The 21,692-nt window shown below is 38.6% G+C and overlaps 1 protein-coding gene across 4 annotated transcripts in view; it reads right to left on the bottom strand.

The window, feature by feature from the left end:
• Positions 1 to 21,692, bottom strand: part of arnt2 (aryl-hydrocarbon receptor nuclear translocator 2) — a 109,776-nt gene that overhangs the window by 28,202 nt on the left and 59,882 nt on the right. For all 4 annotated transcript variants that reach the window (XM_026930422.3, XM_026930424.3, XM_026930425.3 and 1 more), the window contains one exon: positions 16,445 to 16,596. In XM_026930422.3, coding sequence (XP_026786223.1) covers positions 16,445 to 16,596 — 152 coding nt within the window. The remainder of the gene's footprint in view (positions 1 to 16,444; positions 16,597 to 21,692) is intronic.

Genomic DNA, 21,692 nt, shown 5'->3' with positions numbered 1-21,692 from the left:
AAGCCTACAGTATTGAGGTGAGATTATCCACCGAAGTAAGGGTTGGACTTTTGGAAAGTGTACATTTTTTGAGTATTCATCTCGATCATCCACAGCTGCAAACAGTGAGTCACTGTTTCAGACAGCTCCCAGAAAGCTCCCAGCAGAAGCAGAGACATCGATCTGTCATTCTGTCACCATAAACATTTAAACTCTAGCTTGAGCATCTTGAAATCATTTACATGACCGCCTTTATTTCAGTGTGGGTAGAATTAATTTTGCACTGATGAAACAGTGGCCTGAAGTACCATCAGACTGGCAATCTCAATTAACTGCTGAAGAGCTATATTTCAAATGTAAACAATCGTTATCTTTGAGCACCAATGCATTCGACTGGTGGAAATGTGAGTTGGTTCTTTAAAAAGTTCAGCATTGTGTCAGTGGAGAAAGTGTGAATCAGACTTGCTCTGTGGGACCCCCTGCAGCTCTCCAAACTCTGAAGAGGTGTCAAAACTCTGGACTTTCATCATACTGAGTGTGGAGAAAAATCCTATAACAGCCCACATGAGGGGGTAAATGGGCAAATCTCTCTGTAATTATGATTGATTCCACAAGCATCCCCTAGTTTTTTATCCGTCAATACCCCACTGGCATGACCACTGTAGCACAACAGTGCTCAAACAATCCACAGGTGCTTACTGAACACCAGAACCTCCACAGCATCTACCAACAAAACACCTTTCCACATGAGAACAAAAACAGTGTGGCAATATCTTTCCAATTTGGAGATAAGTCATATGTTACACTGTTCAGACATAAACTGTTTCAGTGTCACTACCAGAAGCATCATGCATTCAGCAAAAGTATCTTGCTTCTTCTGAAACGAAACTATCGGAAAATCAGTTTAAATGAACCGTAACTCCGCTGTAAATTCTCATAAACCAAATTTCAATCCACTTTTGACACATAATAATAGAAATAAAATTAAAATGTGTATTCAAGTTGCTAAATTTCTGCAGCTGGCAGCATCCCAATCAAATTGCACTTCTGAAATGAAAACAGCTTACATAAAAAATAAGTTTGAATCCTTTCAATCCAGTTGTTTTCTGAGTCATATATTTTATGTCATGCACTAACTCCTTTGGCCATCTGATTATCCCTTTCCAATAAATTGTTCTGGATTAATATGTCCAGATAATACAGTTGCCAGACACGTGGATGCAACAGACCAGCTGTATCCCAAATCTGATTTCTGGCTGTTTTCTCCTGCATTTCTTCTGCTAGCTATGATTTTCATGACATTGGGGAAGGAGCCAGGACACAGATTTCCTTATGCAGACCCAGCATGGGCCTTGGTTTTATCTGTAACCTCAGCTGTCTAATAACGATAAATCATCTGCAGCTGGCATGACAGTGCTGGGTTCCAGTCCAGCTAACAGTAGCAGTGATAGGATGTGTCCCAAAGGGAGGCAAGTGCGCCAGAGGTGAATCTGGTTCAGTGTTAATCTCCCTGTAGGAGATGGATTGTGCATTGGTCAGCAGGGATACAGACTAAAAATTGTGCAACAAACAGTGTGTTTATGAAATACACCATAGGTCCAATTGTGAAGTGAAATAAATGGCTACAGTATTCATTTTAGCTCTTGGGATAACAAGGGAGGGAAACCAACTCAGTGGTGGCTAAGTGGTCAAGTCATTGAACTACTGATCAAAAGGTCATGAGCTCAAATCTTCAAGAATCTCCAAGCCAGCATAAAAGCATGTACTGAAGTGTTTTCTTCCTTTTACACCACAGCAATTTGCCAATAAATCAATATTGAAAAAGACACATCATGCTTTTTATCCATTTATAGTTACATTTACATTTTTTCATGCTCAAAGTTTATATGACAAAAAAATGCAGCTTGTCATGGTACTACTGGGAAACTGGAAAACACAAAGTCCTCCTTCCTGAAGATTTTCCCATGTTAGAAAATTGGAAAGCATTGGAAAGTCTTAACCCCCGCTCTATTCCCAATCCAAGTTCAATATTTGTGGGGAAAACGCCAGCTATCCTGTGATTTTTCCTATCTAGATGTTACATAAAAAACAAAAACTGACAACCAACAAGCACCAAAACAATGGAAGTCATTAATATTGATGGACATCATTAGCATGGTCCCTAGTATGTTAGGTTTTAGGTATGTTTTATACATTTAGTATGTATTCAGTGTTTAATTCTTATAAACCTTATAAACCATGCTCACCCATCAGTTCAGCCATATTTTTTAAATCTGTTTATTTTATCCCTTCAAAACACACACCCAGATAGCATGGAAAGCTGTGTCTGTTGATCATCCGCCATGTTTGTTTTGATCTTAAGTCACTTTTGTTCTGGAGAAAGTTGGAATCCTAGTTTGGGTGGAATTCCTCAGCATTATGACTGAAACATACTCTGGAACTGTGTTTTCGGCCTTTGCTGGCTGAGGTCATTCAGAGGAAAAATTGTGCAATATGTCATTAAAACACTATGTGTGTATTATAATAGCCTTATTAGATCCTGATCGTCTCACACTGATTAACTGATACTTGGTGTCACTTGTCAGACTCGGCGCTGCACAAGAATCCCTCTTCATGGTAACTACACAGCAGGGAAGGCACGCACAGGATCGAGCTAAAACAGAAAATTCAAAAAAAATTCTGGTAACAAATACAAAGATGTGGGTATCTGTATGACTCATTCATAGAGACAAACAGATGGTGGTTTATTTGTGGAAGGAAAAATACAGAAAACACTGGAAAGAATAAATTTAGTATGGAAAATACTTTTGATTTTCCAGTTCAGTTATATAAATTTATTTAAATAAATCTACTCATAGGGCATGTAAAAATATCTCTGTATAATTAAATATACAAATGTAACTGCATTATAGACTTTTCATCTTGAGCCAAAAATTGGATTTGTGCAACACATGATCCAATAAACCAGCCATAACACCACAATGGTCTCTCCGTCTCCTCATGAACATTCTGGAAACTCATCCTATGAAAGTCTACATGGACAAAAAATGTTTTTTCAAAGCTTGGACAGATTTGGATACACACTGTTGATTCCGAAGACAAAACAACTATCGCTATAGAGGGTTCTGCTCATACTAACTATTCTCAATTCAAACCGATGTACAGAAACTCACACTGAACATCCAAACACCTGATGACAAACTCAAGTACTCAAAGTTAAGGAAAAAGCAATGCACTTCCAAAACCACATAATGTCAAGTGCTCATTTTAAATTTCCTCCTGAAGACAGACATGGCCCGAACATGAACCCCTGAGGACAGACGATGCATGCCAGGAGGGGGAAAAAAAGCAGAGGCTACAGGGTCACCTGGAATGACACTACACTGCCATGGATAGCACCCAACATGCTGAACCCCACTTGAACCTCAGCGAGAGAAACAAAGAATGAATCAGAGAGAGCAAAAACACAAGCACATCCAAGTTTCCAGAGGAAGCCCAAGCTCTAAGCTTCCCTTCCTAAAAAAAAAAAAAAACTTGCTGTGATCTCACGGTATGAAAAATGACTCGGATAAGGCGCGGGTGCTTTCATCTCAGCGTGAAAATAGAAGCTCATAAAATGCCCTGTGTGCGTGGATGTCTGGATGGACAGCGGCTCTGGAGATGAGAGACGGGGAATGATGATTGGCACGACGCCAGACCCAAATATCATATGGTGCTACATTCCACCATATGATGGGAAGTATTGGATTGTCATGGTAACAGATGGGGGCAGAAGCAACATGTGACAGTTTCTTTGTTTGATGAGGCACATATCCCCAACCTCTCTTGTTTCCAAGTCTCCAAAATGTATCCCTCAGTGTGACAGACTTTGTTTGCTCTGAGGTGCCGGGCTATTGCTCTTCTCTCTGTAATCTATGGATCAACAGATTGTACTCAGATAGAGAGTACTGCATCCGCATCCACATGTCAGGGTTGCATCCACTCTTAAAACTAAAGGTTCCTTAGAATGACGGCACAGAATGAATCATTTCAACTGGTGGTGTCACAGAGAACTAAAAAATTTTTCCTTCCATAAATGTTACCATTACGTAGAAGGAAATTTGATTATTCTCTGTATTGTGGAAAAAACAAAACATGGTACAAGAATTATTGACTGAACGGTTCTTTAGGGCATTGGCTCATATAGTGGGGTCCCAGGAGCTCCACGGGTCTGTGAAGTTATAGTCACAGTGCCGGAAGTCACAACACACCACAGCTTATCAAAGTTATTATATTTATTACTGAGTTCTTAATTAGTTATTAGCCTGTTTGACTGGAATGGCAATTACAGAGCCCCACTAGTGACTTCGCTATTTAATAAAAATAATCCTTAATTATTAATGCATGGGAAATGTAATAATTGAGCGCAGCCACATCTTAAAAAAGCAATATCATGCCCAAAACAGGAGAGTATGTATTTTATGGTAACCACCGTGAAGTGAAAAAAAAAGCTGCTTCTCAACAATTTTAGTTAAGATATAGACGTTCGAAAAGTTGACATGCATACTTTCTAATTTATTAATTCACATAAATTTTCCTAGAATGGAACATTCATTTTTCATAAGTTTGTTCAATTAACACAGTGCATTGTTAATGTAAATATAAAATACAAGACAACCATCAACTCAGTTCTATAATGTATAATAACTAGACAAAATATGATTTTAGATTATATTATTATTATAATATTATTGTTAATATTTAATAATATGAAATCATTTTGAAATATTATTTAAAATATTTAAAAGTGTTTTAACAGCCTTAAAAATAATAAAAAAAAATCTTTATTTAAGTCTTTATTTTTCCATATAGTTTTCAGAATTTGTCCCAATGAACTGATTTAACATTAAAGAACAATAGAGTACAACTCTTATCATTAATAAATAATCTTTTTCTCTAGTTGTTATGCATTTGTATGTTATATTATTTAGATACAAATGGATTGTTTTAATTGAACAAATCTGTGCATACAGAACATTCTATTATGTTATGTTATGAACTACAATCCATAATAAAGTGTGCATATAAACGCTTAAAGATGATCTTTTATTCTGAGATTGCATCAGCAACACATCAACAACACTGAATTTTATTATTGTTTTCGCATATATTATATATATTATATGTGAGCATATAATATTATGCTGTGGTTGTTGTTACATTTATTTACTTAGTTAATTATTGTTTAATTGATTTAATTGAGTAAGTTCACGTTAACTTGTTAACATTTTATTTAGTGCTTTGAAGGATATTGTACTCGATGCAGTCATGCTACTAAATCAATGCTGAGAGAAAGAATTGCATGAGAGAAGAGAAAGAGGAGAATGAGTGAGAGGGAAAGCAAGTGAGCTGAGTGCGGGACAGAGTGTCCTGAACGTGTGTATGAGTTCCACATGTGTTTACTCTTGGTATGTACGAAGAAAGAAGAGAGTGATAAAAACACGGCCCTCTGACCCCACTGACCCCATCAGCCCCAACCATATGGAAAGAGTTCCCCAGAAATTTTTATTTATGGAAAGAGTTCACCAGAAATTGTTTACTTCTTCTTCTTCTTCTTCTTCTTCTTAATGGTAGAAGTAGTGACAAAACATTTTTCATTCACCATTTTCTGATCAGTCACAGTGACATCGGAGGTGGAGACTTGTGATCTACACAGACTGCATAGATGACAGGTGATCATTTTAAAGTCGGAAACTGCAGAGCTGGAGCCCCTTATTTTAGATCAAAGCTGGATCTTGAGCTAGCCAATGATGGCATTGAGATGCACAGTGATGTGGAAACACTGACAAATGAGCCAGAATACAGTACAGTGCACTGCAAAGCTGTCATATAACTCTACAATTACTTAATGCTTTTATCCAACTGAAGTAAAACTGAGGCAAAATCCGATCCAAGTACAGAGCAGAGCAGTTAGCTGCCTTCATCTAGAGAACAGCAGCGGCTCTAAGGCAGTTCTGGAGTTTCAATCTTCCAATCACAAGCTCAGAACTTTAACTGCTGAACCACCACTGCCCACTATTACTGGAACAACACGTTATCTGCTCACATTTAAACACATGCCTATCAAAACTAATGGCGCTAGCCAGACTTAAACAACATTTTCATACCACTGTTGAACTCTCGATTCAATTTTCTATACCAGCGTGGTTCGGACAGTAGATTTGTAGGAAGGCAAATCACAGGTTTATATTAATGCACAAATTATAATACATTATCTTTTCTAAAGTAACAACTTACACAGGAAGCAAACATAGACTGTTTTCTGTGAGGAGATATTTATCATTTATGGAAGGAGTCTCCAGTCTCAGTGCTTTTATGTAATAGTTAGACGTAAAGCTGCTTTGTTAAGTTTTCAAACACAAGAAAGTCCTTGGGACAGAGGAGTTTGTGCTTTGTGGTTTCTCGGCAACATGACAAGCTGCATTTAGTCTTGTTAACTTTAAGAGAGAGACCAAAAAAGCATTAAACGTAACTATAAATAGACATATCAATATCTATGACATACGACAAATTGCTATGGTGTAAGAGCAATAAAACACTTTGGGACGTCCAGTTATTGGAAAACAATTCGCTTTGTGTTGGGCTGCCTCACACCATGCTATTGTTGATCAATTTCCTATAACAGCACACCCCATCTTGTTTTATTTCTTACTTGCTGGTGTTAACTTTTGTCAAGGGAACAACACGGTAAGCAGTAGAATATAAAGTTGCTGCAAGAACCTGTCGTTTAGCATTGTGTCAATCATGTTGCACTACATCAATAACTAGTGGGCGTCGATTACCATATTTTCCCCAGGAGCATCTCCATATCTCCAAGATGCACTTGCTACACCACTCGCATGGCTGCATCATGGTCCTAGAGGAATGTACAGATTTACACGTATATAAAAGGGATTAGGATTAACATTGATTTGCTTTGCGTATGCGGCTAAAATCGTGCCAAACTTCCAAACCTTACTTTTCTCCTCTCTGACAATGACACCTAACATGTGTCATCAACAAAGCTGACTCCAATTGAAACTGATCTGAACTGAACTCAGAGACAAAGAAAAGTGCTGCGAGGAGGACACTGTGTACTGACTGTATGTGTGTGGGAGCACCAGCGCCATGCTGGGAGACAGTAATCAGGTCTCAGTGTGATGCTGCTGTAACGCTAAGACACTCAGCAGGATCACAGCTCCATCTTTTCCACGGCCTGAACCGAAACAGCGCCGTCTCCACTGTTATTCAGAGCCGCCAGGACGCCCTCCTGCCCACATACAGCTGAAACATCATCTCTCACACACTTCCATTTCATCTCTTACGCCCACCGCAAAACCAAAAGCCATTTAAGAACCCCCTCATGCTGCTGGCAGAATGCTATGCATTCTGGCTTCGTTCGTTTTTTTGTTTTTTTTCAAGCAGATCAAAGTACAACATATCAAAGTATGCAGTGCTTTTAGACATATCCTCTTTCTGCACGCCACAAAGGTAGAACAAAGATAATTTGCTCAAGATAATTTGACCAAAGGGATTTTTAAATATTTTCAAAGCAAGACCTACTACAGCAGAAAAAAGCACTTTACAAATCCGCACTTTATGTGGATTCATCATTATTTTTAACAGTCACATACTTTATGTAATAAACTTTTGTGCTTATTATTAGCAGTTTTATTGTTCTCTGTGGGTTCAACTATTGCTGTAACAAAACACTCTTGGACATGATACAGCTTATGGTGTATTTGCCACTCAAATGTGGCTCACAGCTGCTGCCTCCTGCCCATTTGTTATACCAATTCTTTCTGGCAATGTGTGCAAAAAATGTTATGAAAGGAAGTAAAAACTACAGGTGGTGCTGTGACAGAAAAATAATCAACCATGGGGTGATGTGATGCCTTTACCACCACAAAGTTTCCAATAACAGCATACCCCGATGTTTTATTCCTGTTATACCATAGCAAATTTCCAGTGACTACATTTTTTTTTTTTATTAAAGAATGGCACATTATACTTTTTTTTTTATCAGTTTGTAGTTACGTGCCAGGTTTTGGAACATCCACGAAACAAGTTAGTTCCAGTTAGCAGTTTTTTTTCTCTAGCTTTAAGATAACTTTCATTCCCAGTATGTTTGTAAAGTAAACGCTCAGTTTTATCTGGTACACCTGAACACTACCAAGCCCTGTTCTGCTGTGTTTGATGTTCTGGATTTCTGACATTTGCTTGTGTCTTCATTCTCACATTTTGCCTTTGCCTAGTGAACTTTGTTGGATAACTGCCTGACCTTGATCTTGCCTTTACATTTTTGGATTTGTCTGCATTGCCTTCATAAAAGTTGTTAACTTCAACTGCATCTGTCTCAGCCTACCTTTCCTGACACCCAAATCGAAAAACCGTGCGAAAAATCTGAAGTTGTAGCTTTACCTCTGACTGTTACACTGCAGACTCCTTCCAAAAGATGTTACATAAACATCACTGTATTAGCAATTATACGTTTTCTCTGTTAAATAAAATGTTTTTAAATAGATTTACTATAAGGCTTAGATTATGTGAAGCCTCCACCTTACACATCCCTGTGTTAGTTGCTACTATTAGAATGAATGCATTAATATAAACCCGTGATTTTCCATGCAGACGGCACTACTGTCAGAGCCGTAATGGTAATGACCACTCAGAGTTGGTGTGGTATAATTTTAACAACCTAGACATTTGGCATTGGTCTACTCGTCCTCTGTTACAGCTTGTTCAGAACACATAATGCAACCATGGATGATTCACACAGGACTCACACGGTGCTTGTTCTCTTCAGCCAGATAAAACATACACACTTTCGATTTAAAATAATTATGAGAAATATATCATATCTGGTGTAATGCTAAAATCATTATGACTATTGTAGATACTGTACATATAAATCAAAGTCATTTCTACAAAGCATATTTTCCCACACCGTCTGCCACATTTAATTTATTGTAATTTATCTCTACTATTCCAGTCCTGGAAATTCCACAAATCAAACACCATCCCCCAAAATACCGAAACCTAAAAATGAACCCAGAATAAACAGAAAAGCATTAGAAAATACACAGAGCTCTCATGTTGTCTGTGAAACAGTCAAGGTTCCAGGTCATCCCAAAGGTGCTCAGTGGGGTTTGAGCTCAGGCTCTGTGCAGGTCTCTCGGCTCGATTGCAAACGAACTCTGGTGTGGTTCACTTGTGGTGAGAAAACATTCCGACCCAGCGGACCAACAAACTAACCTGTATAACAATGCATGATGGGAACTTCATTACGTAAATAGTGTGTTTGTTTTGCCACTGGCTCGCAACATGAATCACAGTTTAATTTGGACCAAAGACGAGTTAAAATGCCTCATTGAAATTTGGTCTGACAAACATATTTCTGAGCAACTTTCAAAAATACGTAAAAACACAGATGTGTACATGGTGTTTAGCAAACGTCTCAAGGAGATGGGCTTTAATCGTTCTGTGGAACGTCGATTCCCACGCAAACTGATAAATTATAATAACTACAGCTAAAAAAAATGCCATAATAAGCTTACGGAGCGGCTGACTATCCATGTTGACGAACAACCGCTATGAGCGGAACCCTGGAACATAAACAGGTGCACTCTGACCAATGAGAGGACAGTTTACTCACATGTGACTTGCGTAACACATTTTGGTACGCTTTGAAATGTTGCCTTGTGAAAGCGAACGGATTCAAGGAGATCTACAGGTCTACAGGTCTGAAAACGCCCACAGACTCTGAACACACCCCACAATAATCAGATACAAGGTGAAGATATTTTCATGTTTAAAGATTACAGTAAGTTATACTGTATCCTAAACCACATCACCCAGTCTATGTGATATTACCAAACAACTGGATATGGTTAAAATAGTTGTTAAAAGAAAAGAAAAAGATTTTGGAGGATATCATCCAAAAACATCAGTTACCTGTTACTAGTTTCATAGCTCATTGCTCCGGTGCCAAAATGAAAGAGTGAACAATGGAAACCAAATATGGCTTGGCTAATCAACTAGTTTTGGGGTAAAGGAAATATTGCGCAAATATGCTTTTAATCAAACTATTCCTTTTAGCTACTATTTCCCATAAGCCCACAACTTGGATAACATTGTGCCTAATTTGTAAATTCATTTCAATAAACTCGTCTGCCAAATGAATAAACTAAATATAATGTTAATCTCCATTACTAGCACCTATCCAGCAGTTTCTCTAGTTATGTGCCATACTACACGATATCTGCTACACTAAACCTGTAAACCTCGGTAAACAGTCTCAGCAGCTGTATAAACCTGACTGCATACACCCTCTCACTCCATGACACTGGCCGTGCTATTTCCCGCTATCAGAGAGTAAGCATGAGGTGGGGGAAGATAAATTATGTGAATGCTGCTCATATTTTTTCCCCTGACTGCATCTAAGTCTAGTACTGTGCTGGTCCTTGCCAGTACACATATACAGTATATCAAGCCGTGTGAGTCATCATAAGAGCCTAAAACTATTAACTGCATCCACGAGAGTGGTAAATAAAACATCAGCAGACTTTTAGGCTTAAGTCCAATAAAAGAGGAGGAAAAGGACAAACTGTAGGTTATACTAAAATGCGAGGATTTAAATCGTTGACAAACAAATCATGTGGCAAAAGTGGCTATTATAAATGGGCTAGCATCTCAGAGCGCATGTTGACCCTTGAGGCAGAAGGGCTACAACTACAGCTTCCACCCCTGTTAGCCAAGAACAAGAATCTGAGGCTATAGTGGGCATGGGCTCACTGAAACTGGACAGCTGAAGACTGGAAAAACATTGTATGTAAAGAGTGATTATTTGCGTTACTGTAGCATTCCTGGCCATTCTCCTCTGCCCTCTCTCATCAACAATGCATTAATGGCTGCCGCTTACTTGATGGTTTTTGTCTTTTGCACCATTCTATATAAACTCTAGAGACTGTTGTGCATGAAAATCCCAGCATATCAACAGTTTCTGAAGTAACTCAAAACAGTCTGGCACCAACAGCCATGCCACAGTCACTGAGATCATATATTTTCTGCATTCTCATGTTTGATGTGAACATTAACTGAAGCTCTTGACCTAAAGGTCTTAACCTGTTAAACATCCTTTCATTGCTCAGCTTCTTACTGCTGATGTTTGGCAGGGCAAAGCTCTACCAAATCGATTACCAAGTAATATCTAACAATTTATTAGTGGACTCTCCTTCTGTTTGCATAAAAACATTAATAAATATTCCAGTTAGGATTCTGCATTTAAAAAGGATGTGAGTTTAAAACTTACTGCCAGAAAGCCACTGCTAGGCCCCTGAGTATGACCTTTAACCCTTGACTACATACCTGTCATTGGTTGAAAGATGTTGTTAACAAAACCCTTTGCCAAATAAGCTAAAGTAATTAAATATAATGTAAATGTTTATGAAGAAACCTTGCTTGATCATGTGGCCATTACGCTGTTGGTCTGAAAGAGTTAAGTAAGGAATCATTCTGGTGTATCAGCATGTCAGTTGGACATCATTGCAAATGGAACTGCTACGATTCACACTCAGTGTGAGCTCATGAGCTTCCTACTGTGTTCTCAGATTGTAGATAGAGAGATAGCTGAATTGGAGTTCTTTTGGTTGGTTGTTCAGCTGAGCATATCAGTGCAGAAGACAAACTGAAGTGACCATAGCAAGCAAAAAACAACACATTCCAAAAGAGAACTCATGTACACTATACGTCCAAAAGTATGCAGATACCTTACCATCACACCCATATACGGGTCTTCCCCAAACTGTTGCCACAAAGTTGGAAGCACACAACTGTACAGGATGTCTCTGTATGCTATAGAATTACAATTTCCCTTCATTGGAGCTAAGAGGCCCAAATTTCTTCCAGCATCACAATGCTCCTGTGTACAAAGTGAGGTCCATGAAGACATGGTTTGTCAAGATTGGAGTGGAAGAATTCGAGTGGCCTGCACACAGCCTTGACCTTGACCTCAACCCCAATGAACACGTTTCAGTTGAACTGGAATGCCGACTGCACCTCAGGGCTCCTTGCCCAACATCAGTGCCTGACATCACTAATTCTCTTGTGGCTGAATGAACACAAATCCCCACAGTCACGCTCCAAAATCTAGTGGAAAGCCTTCCCAGAAGAGTGGAGGTTATTTTACCAGCAATCAGGAAAGCCATGTTCAAAAAGCACATGTGGGTGTGACGGTCAGGTGTCCACAAACTTTTGCCTATATAGTGTATCTCTGCTCAATATATCTCAACCTCTACACATGTGCTGTAACTTGCTATATTCTCCTACTGAGCAGTGCATATCACGTCAAACAGAATGTGTGAACACATCCTCAGTGGTGTGAAAATCATTAGCTATGCTATGTTTGTTTAAATACATCCCTTTGCATATGACAAAATAATACATCAAAATAGTATGCAACTATCTGGGGTGTTGCTCTGCGTTGACACCACTTAAATTGCTCTGTGCTGGCTGCTAGTAGGCGTTAGCTAGAGAAAATATGTGATGCCACCAGTGTGATCACCAACCTCAGATGTCTTCTGGCTAAAGATGTATTCTGACTTATAAATAAAAAAATATGGAGGGATAAACCTGAGTATAAATTGCATCGAGTCACCTATTGTGTCACAATGATCCAACAACTTTGCTTTTTGTGATCCTTGCTGTATTTACAGTGAAAACACAACTGCCATTCAATTTGTCTCTCTAGATTGCGAATTTTCTTGTTGAAACACATGGATGTGGTTTAACATTTTTACACAATGGTAATTTCACTCAAGCATGACATTATGCTACCACATACAAACAACCAGGTGGTAAGAATTAAAGAGCAAATGCATTATAAAGTATAAACGGCACTCAGCTATGGCTTGAATTTAGCACTGGTTTTATCCTTGAGCAATAGTTTTCAACAATTTATATATCCCTTTTTATGCTTCCAGCTTATGATAATTTTTTGAGGGTGGAGGTCCCTGGGTACGAAAATGAACCAAAAGCAAAAGAAAACAAAAAGATTTAATCATATCCATAGTTAAATTGTTTCATTTTCCAAGGTCGTGGTACGGAAATGTGAGCAAGAGATTTTCTGCGCTTATTCAGCACTGAAGAAAAAGTGGCAAAACACTGAGAGACCACTGGGTGAAAAAGATTACTATCAACTTTAATTTCAGCACTGGCTTCTTTAAGGTAATAGAATACTCCCGTACAGCCTATTTGATCTGATTGCAGGAGTATACGAAGTTTTATGGCAGTAGCCATTTTGCTACTAATATATTAGGCTCATGATATTATCACGGGAACAGCACACAGGCTGAAAAGAATTGGGGCCATGAATCAGAACACGCAAAGCCTTGTACTGTGAATGAAATGTAGAAATGCAGTTATTAGTGGTTAATGACAAAACTGCAAATTATACCACGGCATGATATAAAGAGGCCTAGGCTATGGGAAACATATGGTTGTAATGACATGTTGTTATGCTGTAGTGACGTACACTAGTAGTGTATCATGAACCATTTAGTTTGTACGACTTTAAGAGATAATGGCTAATAAACTATGTACAAACTGTGCGGCAAAAATCTGATATCGCTATGGCTGAATTCTGGTCAACAAGGAAAATTTGGTTTTGACCAGTTGAGTTTCTGTAACAGTATAATATACAGTATAAATAATATAAATATTATCTACATTATTTATAAAATAATATACAGTCTAAACGTCTATGATGCTCCTGCAATGTCACATCATCATCAAAACAGAGAAGAGCACCAACACACTTTGTACAGATGACAAAGGTTTCAAAACTTATAAATAAAATACATTAACAAAAATAAAATTAGCTAAAATGACAGAACTCACCGAATTAATCAGCCATTATTTCCCCACTGATAAATAGAGATCATTTGAGTGAAGACATGATGATAAGGCTTGTGTTTGAATGCTGCGAGTGCCTTTTATCTCAGGTGATGAGAGACTGATTTTCCCTTTGTAATTTTATATTTCTTTAAAATTTGTCAGTAATGCTGTGTGAAGATTTAAGTTATAAATATACATGTATATATAACCTTTATTTAACCAGGTAAGTCAATTGAGAACCAGTTCTCATTTACAATGACGACCTGATGTAGGTGGGAATAGGAATGAAATTTTTTAATGAAATTTTCTCCCTTTTCACTTTTGGGGTGCTTTAAAAATGTGATAAGGTTCATTTTGATTAAGATACATTCATAACATTTTCATTTTCAGGAAAACTTGTAAATGGTAGAAAATGTCAAAAAAGGGTTTTCCCAGGCCGCCACATGAACAGTTGCTGTAATGGTGTCATTTTTAAAAAAATAAAAATATCTGTATTCCACTGTGTTTAGGAACCTGCAGGAAATGATTAATTATAAATTAAATTAATGAGTATATGGTGATTAAGGGAAATGAATTTTAATGGTATTGTGAGACAGTCAACAGTGGGATAAATGTCAAATAATTTACCATGTAATTAGGACACTTGACAAACTTAGACACTTAAGATGTTAATGGTACTACTCTGTAGTATCTGATTTACTACATTTACAACATTTAGCAGAAAGCTTGATACAGACTGAATTAAAGAGGAGCTTTGCAGTGTTCATAAATAAGCAATATATTAATAATAATAATAATAATAATAATCCATGCATCCATTTTCCATTCCGCTTATCCTACACAGGGTCGCAACAGAGCCTGGAGCCTAACCCAGGGAACTCGGGGCATAAGGCAGGGGACACACTGGATGAGGTGCCAGCCCATTGCAGGGCACAGTCACACACACATCCACACACTACAGACAATTTTGGAAATTCATCACATGTCTTTGGACTGGGGAAGGAAACTGGAGTACCAGGAGGAAACCCCCTGAGGCATGGGGAGAACAACTCCATGCACACACATGTTCATATCAAATATCTAACATCTGAAGGATAGTCTATGGTAACTCAAATAAGCACTCTTTACAAGCATGGTGAGCAGAAAAGTATCTCAGAATGCACAACACATTGAAACCTGAGGTGAGTGGGCTACATTAGCATAAGGCCACATGGGGTTCCACTCCTGTCAGCCAAGAACAAGAATCTGAGGCTACAGTGGGCACAGGCTCACTGAAACTGCACTGTTAAAGACTGAATAAAGACCAAGCAATATTATTCCAGTCTTCAACTCTCCAGTTTCAGGCAGTCAGAGCCATTTTCCCAGACTCCCTAACCACAATACAGGAAAGAAAAAGAGTGAGTGGTCTAAATGTCATGTCATTCTTTCCCTTCAAAACAGAAAGAAATGGAGGCACGCACATCACATGTTCTGCCTTAAAATATGTCATATTTTAATTTGACATACTTTCTGAGGTATGATAGGAGAGGGAAACTAACAGGTATGTGGGTCAAAGCAAGGTTATGTAACTGAGAGTGAAGTGGGTGCCAGAGGGACCAAAGCAAACATGACCTAGCGTGAAGAAATATGAGGGGGTGTGTTTAGCTCGCCCACATAAGTCAATTTCCACTAAATATTACCTGACATTATGCAACGGCTTCCAGTCTGAAGCACACACTGGACTGTTTTTCGGCAAGCTCCGGACTATTGGCACTGATTACGAAAAGCTCCTCGTAAATGTCCGCTGAGGAGGATGAGGATGTCTGGATGGACTTACTGTTCAAAACAGCCTGTGTTATTCAGTTTGGGAGAAACCATGCAGATTTGGTTTCAATGCAAGGCACCATGGAAGAAAAACAAACTTCTGCAATCTGGCTCAAAATCTAGTGTACTTAAGTTGTTGACAGCAGAGAAAGAATTTTGTTTTGGGATGCTTAAAGGAGAAGAGAAGAGAGAAAGAAAGAAAGAAAGAAAGAAAGAGGCAATCTTATAGTGTTTTCACATCAAATGCTAAAGGATACCCAAGGGCACAATTTCTTCTGACATTATCTGAGACAGCTCTCTTAGCAGACACTTCCTTCCAAAGATACTGGTCTCACTAGGCACCACTGAACTTTAAGGGATTCTTGGCAGGCATCATGTTTGGGACACCCTTCCTACATTAACCACACACTAGTTTATCGACCGTGAAAAGTGAGAATGGATCCCAAACTAGCGAAAGTGACTTCACAAATGATGTTCAAAAATGATATCTTTCTAGTTGCCTTCTGATTGAAATTGCCTTCCTACAGTATACAAATAGACCTTTCGGTCCAGACTATTGTAAAAATGCTGCCACCAGCAACAAAGGGAAACATAGTCCACTTGGAAGAGGCCCAAGAGCCACAATTTGTTGCCCACCCGTGCACATGTAGAGCGACACCACCTGTCAAACTGAACCAAACAAAAGACTTCACTTTTCCATGCCATAGACATGAATGTCTTTTTAGAGAGAAAGAAAAAAAAAGACACATACTTGACGTTTGTGTTGGTGCAGATGATGTACTCAATCTCATCCGAGTATGGATTCTGGAAGGTGAAGCTGCTTGTTCTGATCAGCATCCACTCACGATTCTTCATCCGGAAACGGTACATAACCGATAAGACCTGACCTTTCAGCTTGACGACCTGCGGAGTAACATAAGAACAAACATCTCGTAAAAACATGCTTTAGAACAAACGACCAGATTTAGAAATCAGCTGTGGACCTCTATCAGAAACTGAAAAGTGGAGAAAAAGTACACATAACATTTATAATAACTAGAATCTCAACTTCTAATACAATACAGAGCATATCTCAGTACGTGAGCAGCAATCCATTGTGATCCAGGAGAACATGATCCTATTTTTCCTTTTAAATACGACAAAAATACCAGATCTCTGAGCATCTAACTAAAATCCTAACACTAAAAGAACTTACCCTCTGCAGTCTTCTACTTCTATGTGAAATGAAACATCACAGAAATGATGGAGTGCATTTTGTGTTTATCTGCAGGACCTGTGTTGTTTCAATCAACATCACAAATGTTCATGTTTTGGATGTGTCAGTGGGATGGATCAGAAAATATGTCAAATACAATCAGATACAAAGCTAATGGGCCAATCATTCAACTATTAATGTTCAGCAAAAGATACATTTAAAGCAGTCGATTGAAAACATATGCACACATATGATGCGATTTATACTGTTCAACGAGACATGATGTGACGTCATATGACACAATGCAAAAAAAAAAGTGTTTTTAGAGTGTTGCTTTGAAGACAGGGAGGACATGGAATTGCCAGATATAGAGGTCATGCATCCTTTACTGGAAATGGCAGATGCAGAGGCCATGCCTCCTTCACTGGAACTGACAAGCACAGGAGCCACACCTCTTTCACTGTGCTGAGATACAAAGACCACACCTCCTCCACTGAGACAGGTACAAAAGCCACACCTCCTTCACTGGGTCAGGTAGAGAAGCCATGCCTCCTTCAGTGAGACAGGTACAGAAGCCATGCCTCCTTTAGTGAGACACGTAAAGAAGCCACACCTCCTTCACTGGAACAGGTAGAGAAGCCACACCTCCTTCACTGGAACAGGTAAAAAAGCCACGCCTCCTTTACTGGAACAGGTACAGAAGCTATGACTCCTTCACTGAGACAGGTAGAAAAGCCACACCTCCTTCACTGGGACAGGTACAGAAGCCACGCCTCCTTTACTGGAACAGGTACAGAAGTCACACCTACTGCACTGGGACTGACAGGCAATATAAAGTGCCAAAGGAAAGTCATCTGATCCTGTCAGTCGCCATCACCAATTTGACTGATAAACACTTTTTTGATACCAGTGCAGATGTGTTATAAATATTGAGACCCCTGATAATCGCAACATGGCTTAAATAAACACACTAAGGCACACAAACTGTAATGTAATGTCTGCATTTTCCTGTTCTACATATATAAGTCCCTTTAACGTGACTCTGAAATAACCCATAATTGAGCCAAGACTTGATCTTAGTAACCTCACAGCACTATTTAACGTCTGCATTCTTTCCTTGCTGAGACCTCAAGCATCAGCAAAAGTAGCTTATGTTTCCTACTGCTTTAAATAAAGAGGAAAAAGATGATAAAAGATTGTTTTTTTTTATTTACAAGAGTACAACAGAGCGACATTGCTTCTCTTTGTCAAAACAAAGCTCATTTGCATCTCGAGAAATGCCTTGCTTAAACAATCAAACAGCTCACCACACCCCAGACCACGAGGAGAAAAAAAAAACACTGTCCACAGAGAGAGGAGAGAGAAGAAGACGAATGTTATTCTTGGCCAAAGGTGGAATGTTTTTTTGATCATAAGACTCTTTCTCCAGTAAAGACAAAAAATAATAGACTCTGATCTTTTTCAGAGCCTCACTCATCCCTTAAAAAAAGGGTCTTTTAAAAATGATCAAACTGTCCTTGCTTAAACCAGACTCTGAACCTGGCAATCGTAAAACTAAAGGAGTTTGGAAGAAGTTAAAGGTCCTGTAACAGTTCTGAGCCAGAGTCAGTAAGACATATCTGCAAAAATTCTTTATTTATGGGTTTATTCAATACATTTATATTTATTCATGTGGTAGCAACTGTGGGAAGGAAGGGAGGGCCCAACACCGGCTTCTTGAGGTTTGAACTCACAACCTTGTGGTCACAAGCACAAGACCTTAACCACTGAACTGCAACAGCCCAGGCTGCTATAATCATCTGTCATCACCATAATCCAGAGCATGGGTCAGATAACTGGCAGAGTTAAGATACGGAGATCTATTATCAGTATAAAGGCAGACAGAGGGCAAAAGCAGATAATACTATAGATATGTCAAGGTACAACAAGGTAACTAGGGAACTAGGAAACAAAGATAAACAAAAAAGCACACATAATGTGATGTAAAAGAGTGAACGGTTAATGCGATGCAAAAGAGTGAACGGTTAAGCAAAGTGAAAAATCGTACAAGTCCAGTGAGTAATTCAAAGCCTTTGGTTACTAAAGGTACTGAACTCTACCACTCCTTGTCCCTCGAAAGGCATCCTATCCAAGGTCTATTCCCACCTTACAACCATTGAGTGGGTGAGAGGATACTTTCACCAGTTACTTTATTACTGAACACCTGTAAACCTGCTCATTCATGCAGTTGTCCAATCTGCCAACCATATGGTAATAGCACAAGGCATAAAATCGGGCAGATACAGTTCAAGAGCTTCAGTCAAACATCAAACATCAGAATGATCTCGGTGACTCTGACCGTGGGTTGATTGTTGTGGGCACAAACACAATGTACTACCCCAGATACTTTCTTAGGAAAGGAAAATGATTTTCGCTGAGTCATCCCCTACATGGGAATTTTTAGAATTGCCTGTGTCTGTATTACTGCACTTAACCAGCTAATCTGATTACAATAATCTATTACATTATGTTCCCTAGTAAATTGGCAAACGTGGTTTCCAAGCAACCAAAACATGTGACAATGTAACAATGCACCATGACATGATGCATCGCGATGCAAAAATGTGACTATGTGCATCATGGAAATGTGAGATTCAGTCTTTTCGGTCATAATTTTTCTTCATTAAATTTTGTTCAAAATATTCTGAGAATTGAATCATATTAAAGGGGAAATGTAATGATTTGTCCTCTGTGGTTGCACTGCTTCTACTGATTCTAACAGGATTACAAACTACTGCAGGTATTACAAGAATAACAAGAATTGATGTTAATATCCATAAATAACAGGTAAAGAAATATGTTTTTAATGAATATGTTATTATTAGTAGAATGCCAATGATGCTCAGGAAAAGTAACCAATCAAAAGGTGATGTGACTAATAAGGTTCTGTGATAACAAGTGACTTGAGAAAGGCATTATCTGCTCAGGCTCTGTACAATTTACGATCCTGACCACTAACCTCATCTCTTACCAAGATTAAGATTTTTTTTAAAAACTAACATAAAATATATAAAGTCTTAAAAAGTCAGCATCTGCAAAACCCTTAATTTTTGGTTGTCATCATTGTCATTTAAGTGATAATGACTATGCCCTATACCCATCACAAGTCATTTATCAAGACTGAAGTCAGTGTTTTATTGCTGACACTGTAAACAAGAATAAGCATCTCAATTTAATAACTGACTAAGCAGCAAAAATGTACCCACGCTTCCACCAAATTCATTTAACAGCTGCGATTCACTTCAACAGTTGCCGTCTGATTTTGTAAAATTACAGACACAAACAAATACAAATGCATAGGCTATGGACTGGAACCTACATTAAGAGCTTATTTGCTGGAGCAAATGTTATTATTTGTACTTGAACTTGACCTACATTTATAGATGAACTCACCAGGCCATTTTTCAATTCTGTACAAAAATAGTGCAAAAAAACCTCAGGGGAGGACATTTTCAGTTGTCCCCATCAAAAACATTCATTTGAAGGGCCATTTAAACGCTTTTCATCACTGATCAATGGACCACAGCCTTTCTATTTCTCACAAATGTTTACTTCCTGTTTGTGCCCTAGTTTTTCTGCAGGTCTTACTCATTAAAACTAATTTCAAGTCTTCCCCACTTCTGCTCTAGCGTCAACAGTAATACCTCTAATCCCATTTTGTATATGTCCCTCATTATTATTCTCATTATTGTCTGTATTAAGCCTGTATTATACTGTGTGAATTCAGCAGTCTTTTAAGATTATTACCTGTCACACTCTATCAGATTAAGGAAAATCACTATGTTCTGCTTAAGTCATCATTGAGCGCAATCCACGCTTGTGCAGAAAATGGGGTCGCGTAAACAGAAGCAAGCTGTTTGGTGTAATAGTAGCAATGTTACATCTGGAGAAAACATGCTGTAAAACATGAAGAAGAGAACTTTGGAGCCATTCATGACTGGGTTAAAGAGGACAACATGGAATGCCAATTTTTCAAAAGAAATAAGGATATTATTTTCGTCTGTTAGCCTGTGTCATAGCTTTGCATCTCACTGTACCAGGGCCCAAGCATGTAGATTAGTAATGTTATATTAATTAACATGATGAATGCACAGACAACCTGAAAACATAATGCCTCCACCACTTAATTTCTGACACTGCCAAAACGGTCACTGGCTCTCTTTGGTCGCAGTGGAACTAACTCAGCCATTTGGCGAGCATGTCACATTATGCATTCTAAGACCACTGATCTCAACTAATGCCAAATAATTCTTCTACGATATGCAAATTTTGTCTACAACAACAAAATCCGGCTGAAAATCGTACAGTGCTAACCTGGCTTTACCAACTAAAGAACTCCAGGAAGTGGAAAACCAGAAAAAAAAAGGGAAGCCAGAAGTAAAACAGGATGTAAACAGGAAGCATTTGACACTGTTGGGAACAGAAATAATGGCCCCTTGATTCTTTTTCTGTATCTGAAATGAGCTGTGAGAAGCACATAACTTTGAGGAGTCTCCAACTTCAGCTCTGTCCAAGTACATGGAAAATCTTTGGCAATGATTATGAGAGACTTTGGGACTTAATGCCAAGACAAACACATAATCTCTTCTGTCATGGCTTCTGATAAGGTCTTTAACTGCCAGCCCATGTAGAAGTTGCTGTCATACTGTAGGTGGAAGCTTGTACTAAAGCCTTGGACCTGATATAGTGATTGTGAAGTGTAGTGAGTGTAAGAATGTGGTTTTTGTACAAGTGTGCGGTCTCAACTTTTCAAACTGTTATCATG

This window comes from Pangasianodon hypophthalmus, chromosome 11 (genome assembly GCF_027358585.1).
Source record: "Pangasianodon hypophthalmus isolate fPanHyp1 chromosome 11, fPanHyp1.pri, whole genome shotgun sequence".
NCBI lineage: Eukaryota > Metazoa > Chordata > Actinopteri > Siluriformes > Pangasiidae > Pangasianodon > Pangasianodon hypophthalmus.
This window is presented reverse-complemented; position numbering and strand designations above follow the sequence as displayed.